Here is an 8,235-nt window from a genome sequence, read left to right on the forward strand (position 1 = left end):
TCTTCTGTGCTGATAAAGCCTCTTGTGTAGAGGCTGTTTCGTCTCACCTATGTAACGTTCTTTACAACTTTCTTCACTGCATTGGATCGAATAAACTACATTGCTCTGTTTTTGAGTCGGCAACTTGTCCTTTGGGTGAACCAGTTTTTGTCTTAAAGTGTTTCCTGGTTTAAAATAAACAGGGACTTCGTGTTGTCTAAAAATTCTCTGCAGTTTTTCCGAGAGGCCAGACACATAAGGGATAGAGACACCCTTCCTTCTCTGTTCAGTTTCCCTTTTGTCCTGCTTCTTGGTTCTTTTCTATCTCGAACTGTGCGGTCGTGAATATGTTGGATGAAGTAGTATAAAGTTGGCACTGTGTGTGAGGAGAGGGGAAAAAGCTTCAGTTGAGTCCAGATGACTACAACTGAAGCTTTTTCTACTATGGAACACGCCTGGACGAATGAGGGATTACACCGACATAAACTTTGCTATGTTATCAGGTTATTTTTCGGCGTTTTGTCCGTACAAATTATACACTTATGTACTATTTCTTGACCTGTGGGTTGTGCTTTGTGTGTGTTTTTATGGTGCTAAACCGGCTGTTAGCCCCACAGCCCGGAGCTAAACGCAGCTATTCGGAGCTAAGTTGTAAGCTAAACTTTGCTATGTTATCGGGTTATTTTTCGGCGTGGGTTGGCCGGTGGGTTGTGTGGGTCGTGCTTTGTGTGTGTTTTATGCTGCTAAACCGGCTGTTAGCGCCACAGCCTGGAGCTAAACGCAGCTATTCGGAGCTGTAAGCTAAACTTTGCTATGTTATCGGGTTATTTTTCGGCGTGGGAAGAGAAAAAAACTACAACTCCCGATACCACTTCTGGTCACGTGGCTTACGTACGTCGCACGTCACGCACGCACTGCGTCACTCGAACCAATCACGCGCTTGCCTGGCCATTATCAGCTTCCTGTGTGTCTCTCTGTGCACGGTGTTGGGAGAGACAACAGGACGGCTGAACCAGGTAAGCTTTGCGACTAAAACACCCGCTTTTAATCACTTTAATGTGCGCCGGTTTTAAACTCGAGTGTATGTTTATGTTTTGGTGTGCTGTTCTGCAAGTGTTTTGCTTTTACGAGCCGTGTTATCTCAAGTGAGCTAGCTAGCCCCGCTAGCCGAGGGCAGATGTCCCAATATCTCCGCGTTTTGCATCTTAAATACACCGTTAACGTCACAATGTGAACTGTTATCTGTGAAGCGTGTTATTCCCATATTACTGTTAACCCTAATCCTTTTATCCCCCTTTTCAGAATTGGCAAAGACACCCTGACTGACATGACCTGTCTCTACGTGAAGTCTGCTAAGGAGCGTGGTAAGTTTAAAACATTATTTTGGTGATTTTCATGTTTTAATGATTAGAAAAAGCTTCAGTTGCAGTCATCTGGACTCAGTTTGGAAAAAATAGACGTTTCGACTCTCATCCAAGAGTCATTGTCAATAAAAGAATTTAGATCGAGAACTCCGATATTAATACTGTTCTGTGGTAAGACCCACCCATTGGGAGGAGCCTTCCTGAAGTAGAAAGAGTTGTTTGTTTCAACAGAAACTCCCCCCTTGTATCTACCGAGCTAGCCTATTCAGAATCTTAATGGCCTATTAGAATCCTCTTTGTCTTTGTGCGACCCTGGCTCAACCACCCTGAAGCTGTTTTTTAAACTTCCTATAAGTTACTGTCCTTTCCCCCTGTATCTACTGTGTTGTAACATTAAAGGCTCTTCTTATCTTATCTTATCTTTTGTTGTTTGTGTTGCACTGAATCACCTGTGAATTATGTTTATCGACAAATGCAATGAACTCTATTCTGATTCTGATTCTTTGATTCTATTCAGGGCCTTTTGTAATCCAAGTATTTCCATTTTAATACAGTAACGTCTAATTCTGATTCAAGTCCAGTTACCATCAATAACAACACTCCTCTTGAGTCTTCAGTGACAGCTGTAGGGGGAGGTGGTGTCAGTGTGACAGGGGGGAGGGCTTATCTCAATGAGATGCAAATGAGCCCCGCCCCCTGTGACTCTGGGCTCACTCAGGTGAGAAACTTTAGAGTTTTCTCAGTGAAAGGTTTTGAGAGTTGTTTACATTCAAATGACCACAACTTACTCAAATATTATCAGATCTACATGAGTGAGACATCATTGTATAGCTTTGAATTCACACTTTCAGAATCTGTGAACAACTCAAAATGTCTCCGGGTAGACATGTAACTGGATTGGCCACGGTCAGTCACATATGTAAATGTATATTTTTCTCCAACAAACCACCCTAATTTTAACCCCCTGAATGATAATAAAACTGTGATTTTTTCAACCTGAAATTCAGGATCGGTGAAAAATGTTTTTCTTTGACTGACTACCGCCACCTCCATCCATCCATCTTCTTTCGCTTTATCCGGGGCCGGGTTGCGGGGGCAGCAGTCTGAGCAGGGACTCCCAGACTTCCTTCTCCCCAGACACTTCCTCTAACTCCTCCGGGGGGATCCCGAGGCGTTCCCAGGCCAGCCGAGAGACATAGTCTCTCCAGCGTGTCCTGGGTCTTCCCCGGGGCCTCTTCCCGGTGGGACATGCCTGAAACACCTCCCGAGGGAGGCGCCCAGGAGGATCCGGAACAGATGCCCGAGCCACTTCAGCTGGCTCCTCTCGACGTGGAGGAGCAGCGGCTCTACTCCGAGCTCCCCCCGTGTGGCCGAGCTCCTCACCTTATCTCTAAGGGAGCGCCCAGCCACACGGCGGAGGAAACTCATTTCGACCGCTTGTATCCGCGATCTTGTTCTTTCGGTCATTACCCAAAGCTCATGACCATAGGTGAGGTCAGAACGTAGACCGACCGGTAAATAGAGAGCTTTGCTTTTCGGCTCAGCTCCTTCTTTACCACAACGGTCCAATGCAGCGACTGCATCACTGCAGCCGCTGCACCGATCCGCCTGTCGATCTCACGCTCCATCCTTCACTCACTCGTGAACAAGACGCCGAGATACTTGAACTCCTCCACTTGGGGCAAGGACACCGCCACCTCAAATTTCAAAATACATTACAGCAATGATGGGCCTTTTTTGTCGTAGACTTATGAAACTTGGTACAAACATACCTCATGTCAGGACAAGTAAAAAGAAATATATAGTTGGTACTGTTTGCAAGGCAGGGGTGATGTATTTACGGGAATTAGAGGTGTGCTCTTTGCGGTGGCTCGTACCCCGTCGTGGTTGCACGGTGGGAAAGGGCCCTTATCGCCGCATGCGGCTTTAATTATTTTTATGAATTTAATTTTGCAATAATAAATGTATTTATTAACCCTTCTTTTATTATAAGCAAAGTATAAGCATTTTTATTAAGGAATTGAACATCACTAGGGTTAGGGTCTTTTGATAATAGTATAATAAGCAGCTTATTACTCTTATGGATGTATTGTACATGCGTTGTTAACACACAAGTTTTGAACTCGAAACACCCCAAAAAAATATTCCAATTTGAGTAGTATGGACAATTTTATGGGTTATTTTTGGTTGATGCACATAGAAATCATGTTTAATAAGGTGCAAAGCTACGGGGATATTGGAAGGTTAATTTACCATTGCTATGAAACTTTGTTGTCAAACGCAACACAAAAACTACAAAAACATGAAACAGAAGAAAAGATAAACTGAAAAACAAAATGATTCATGCTACTATAGACGCCTATAGTAGCATGTATAGGCTATAGTAGAGCTCTTCCGCCCTCCCTCCACAACATGAAAAAAATATTTTTATCCACACACTATGTTTGAGGGCTACACAATTCTCAACAACTAGGACTAAAATCAATGGTAATAATATTTTTTCTGATATATTTGTTTTGATATGTTATTTTACAGTCTCAACTGGGTTTTCACTGTTATATACATATTGTATTGGCTGCTAGGTTAACCAAACTTAACACTTTTGGAACAGTAAAGTGAGTGTACTGAACCTTACTTGAGAAAAGTTGTTTATGGTGTAAACATTACCAAAGAAGCTGCTTTTGCGTCTCTCTGATGCGGCAGCCATTTTACTGTTGCTGAAGTTGCTCCTGACGATCCTTTATGCGGGTTCTATTATTATCTATTGTCTGCTGCCCATGTCCAACCGGCAAGAACAATTATTAATGTCACCAAAATAGACAAACTAAGGAAAAATAGGTAATAAAACCTTAAATGTAAACAGGCTTACTATGTTTTAGAGAAAAGTGTAGTCTAACCTGTCATATATGCACTTGTGGCAATGTACCGCCCTGCGTTTTTATTTGCAAGAAGGACTGAATAGTGGCTGTGTTAAGAGCTGTGAAGACGGGCTCATAGATAATTCAGAGTGTTATTTGATCACAGCCACAACACTGCAGCTGCTGAACCCTCTGTGTATCAGACTACAGCAGCACCACTAAGGATGTCCTGTTTGTGAGCAAAATACTAAACAATACCAAGCGGGAATAGGAGAGAGGAACTGAGGGTGTGAGCAAGTGCAACATTTTACTGGTTATTCTATGAAGGAGCTGTACATTCAGAGGACCAAGCCTTACCCAAAGAGTGTGACGAGAGTGAGTTCAGAGCCTGGTCCCCCATCTTGGCCAGAGCTGTGAAGTAAGCCTCACTGCAGGTTGCCAGGGCTGTGCAAATGGACAAAATAACACTGTCTGTATGCATACAATAGAGATCAGGATTATAACTGCACTTATCAAGACGGATGCTTTTCCAAAAACACCTGACTAAAATAACACCTCATTTCAAACTGAAGCTGTTTCTGAAACCTTTGGAGTACAAACAAATATTTGAGCTCTTTGTGAAGTTGACATTCTGTAGCTTTGGCCTCTAATGTCTGATTTACTCTAATTAAAAGTGGTAACATGCTCTCCACAGAGAAAGCTCATAAATATGCAGGATTCCTATATGTGGAAGGGAAATGTTTTTACTATACTGTATTGTTTTTCTATATTTGTGGGTTTAGAGAACAAAATGAGCCTGGTTCAAAATAAAATAAGAAAATAACAGGGCTACAACTTTCTTTTATGTTTAACATGCACTGCTAGCAGCTAGATACTTCCCTTTTATCATATGGTTAACATGGTTGAAATTTATCATCCACAAATGCTGAATATGACTTAATATGCAAAATCAACTTTAATGAACTTTTAACCTTGTTACAACTGAGGCTGGAGTGCTCAGAAAATTGTGTTTTCACCTACCCCTATCCCCGCCCACATCGCTGTTGTGACTAACATGGCTTTTTCTTATGAACTGGCAATAGAGCAAATGTTTTCTAATGAACCACAAAGTTCTGCTTTTACAATACACTTCCTGAGAGGAAAAATACAAATTATTAATTTATGAAAATTAATTGCAGTAAATCAATCAAGTTTTAGTTTCCAACAAGGTGTTTTGAAACAGAATATGAATAAAGTGCTATACCTTGGAATGCTTGTACATAGCTGGTACCGAGATCCACAAGCTTTTGCAAGCCTGGATTGAAGTGCTCCATTAGGTTCTACAATGATGGACAGAATTTGGTAAAATAGCATCAATTTTTATCAAAATAACATGGCATGAAGTGAGAAACTATAATAGTTACAAGAAAAGCATAACATACCATATACACCGCCAGTGTAGACTTGTGGAGCTGCTCACTGCTTAATCCCGACATTGAGACGGTTAAATTTGGGGATTATAACAAAACAAAAATCTGGAAAGCCGATGCAGCGCACAAAACTGCTCAGGCCTTGTCTGCATGTGTTGTAGGATTCCTGCAAATGATAAAGCCTTGCATAAAGCCAGCGCTGGTAAAGTCTTCTGTCATCAGTGGTATTCATGGAAAACCAAGCAGAGGCGAGGGTAAGAGTGTGTAATGGATATGAGTGATCCATTATTCATAATGGGACTAAAAGTAAAGGAGCATGCACCCATGTGGCCAGTAGTTAAGTTTAGACTTACTCTAAACTCTCACCTTGACTCTGCCCCCTTCCAGTGGAAACCCACAGGTATGAAATACCTAGGAATCAAAATGAAATATCCTGTTGAAACCTTGGTTGAACTAAACACAGTAGACTTTATACAGACCTTGAGGGAGGGTGCACAAAGATGGACAGTCCTGCCCCTTTCATTATGGGGTAGAGCTGAGACCATTAAAATTCATTTTCTACCTAAGATAACCTTTATTATGTCATCTATCCCACTTAGATTCCCCCCAAAATGGTTCAAAGAAATCAACAAACTATTGACAGACTTTTTATGGAATAGTAAGAAACCTCGAGTAAATCATAAAATGTATTCAGCCCCTTAATAAAGGGGGTGTGGGACTACCAGACATTTATTTATATTACATAGCATATAATTCTAGATATCCCCTCAAATGAGCCTACTGTAACACACAAGAAGCTGGAAGTATGGAATGGCATGAAATGGTAAAAGACTACGATCCAGACTTGTCATTAGCTCTGTGGTACGGCCCGAGGACCATCTCTAATATAAATAATCCATGCTTAGATTCTCAGACAATATTATTAAATCACTGCATAGATATTTGAACTATGTTGGGGAGTTTGTACCTTCTTGTCCTCGATGGTCCAACCCTTTGTTTTTTCGGCAGGTAAAAGAACTTTAAAAAATCTGGCAAAAAACATATTTACAAATTAAAGCTGTTCTAAATTCTTTACTATTAAAAAATAAAAACATTGGGGACAAAAAGGAACTGGAGGACAAATTAAAATCTATTGTTGCACGGAAGGGCACAGTTTCAAGAGTCTATAAAATGTCGTGCCACACCACAAGAGGATGTCAACAACGCAACAACAAAAAAATCAATGGAGTCAGGATATGAGGATCCTATAACTGCCCCGTAATGGAAAACTGCACTCCAAAAATGTACTAAACTAACCAAATGTGTTAAATACAAAAATATACAGCTCAAAATATGATATCGAGCTTACATTACATTATAATAAATGATGAAATCTCTGCTGGTTGCGGGGCAAAAGGCACACTCATACATATGTTGTGGCGATGCTCAGTAGTGGAATCGTTTTGGAATAGGGTCATTGACAAATTGTCCAGTATGTTCAATATACAGATTCCACTGTTTCCACTGTTTTGTCTTTTTGGAATAAGAACCCTAGACTCGTGTAAAAAGAATGGATATTATTGTTGGTTTTATATTAGTCAAACGAATTATTTGAATGAACTGGAAAGAGCGTAAGAAAAACTGTTTTGAAATGAACAATTGGTTAAAAGATTTTCCGTACCTACTTTCTATGGAGCAAGCTGCTCTTCTTCTGGACATTGACACTGAGATAAGCAAATGTGGGTATATGTAGTGTTAGATTCTATTATAACTGAGAATAACAAGACAGGATATGGTCGTTTGAATCAAAATAATTTATTTCCCTACCAATTACAAAACTATCAGATTAAAGAACGCATGTCCTGTCCCTCACAAGTTCCCACCAGACGTCGGTTTCGGTTGAAACAAACAACTCTTTCCACTTCAGGAAGGCTCCGCCTAATGGGCTGGACTTACCACAGAATAGTACAAATATCGGAGTTCTCGACCTAAATTCTCTTATTGACAATGACTCTTGGATGAGAGTCGAAACGTCTAATTTTTCTGAGTCCAGATGAAACAACTAAAGCTTTTTCTACAATGGAACACTCCTGGACGAATGAGGGATTACACCGATATATTTGACTTTATAACAAAATAAACTTCTCAAGATCTAAAAAACCTTTTAAATGTACTAACATTTCCGCATCTGTGTAATTATCTGTAGTTATCTGTACACCTGAACTGACACAACACAAAATACAAACAAACGTGGGGGGGTTTAAGTAAGGAGGTTAAGGTCCCCCTCTTGCCTTGAAAATATAGAATTTTAAAAAGTTGAGGCAGTGCATGAGCTATAGTGTTCCATCAAACCAAACTCTTTTGTCAAATTTCGACGCTCAAGCTGAGTCATGGGCCAAATATTGTGTACAAAATAAAACAATATAAATATAAGAAATAAATAGCTTTTTTACAGCCTAGTAATAGTGAGGAGACTGTTGCACAAATTTGCAGCAGGTGAAAGACTGAGTCCATATTCATGCAGCAGCAGGAACATTTCAGAGTTTTTAACCGAGTTCTCTGACTTTATATCAAACCTAGTGCTAGCCTGGGATAAAATTGTTATAGCTGGAGATTTTAATATCCACGTGAACGTGAGCACCCTGT

At 40.5% G+C, this 8,235-nt stretch overlaps 1 protein-coding gene across 1 annotated transcript in view; it reads right to left on the reverse strand.

Moving 5' to 3' along the window:
- LOC140377305 (BAR/IMD domain-containing adapter protein 2-like 2) overlaps positions 1–5,776 on the reverse strand; it is a 70,981-nt gene extending 65,205 nt beyond the window's left edge. Inside the window, exons 1-3 of the mRNA XM_072462674.1 lie at positions 5,623–5,776; positions 5,445–5,520; positions 4,559–4,645 (exon numbers count right to left, since the gene is read on the reverse strand). Of these exons, the coding sequence (XP_072318775.1) occupies positions 4,559–4,645; positions 5,445–5,520; positions 5,623–5,676 (217 nt within the window). The 5' untranslated portion in view covers positions 5,677–5,776. The remainder of the gene's footprint in view (positions 1–4,558; positions 4,646–5,444; positions 5,521–5,622) is intronic.
- Between the last annotated feature and the right edge of the window lie 2,459 nt (positions 5,777–8,235).

This window comes from Eucyclogobius newberryi, unplaced genomic scaffold (genome assembly GCF_026437365.1).
Source record: "Eucyclogobius newberryi isolate DKJ021-1_F unplaced genomic scaffold, fEucNew1.0.hap1 SCAF_4, whole genome shotgun sequence".
In the NCBI taxonomy this organism is placed as follows: domain Eukaryota; kingdom Metazoa; phylum Chordata; class Actinopteri; order Gobiiformes; family Gobiidae; genus Eucyclogobius; species Eucyclogobius newberryi.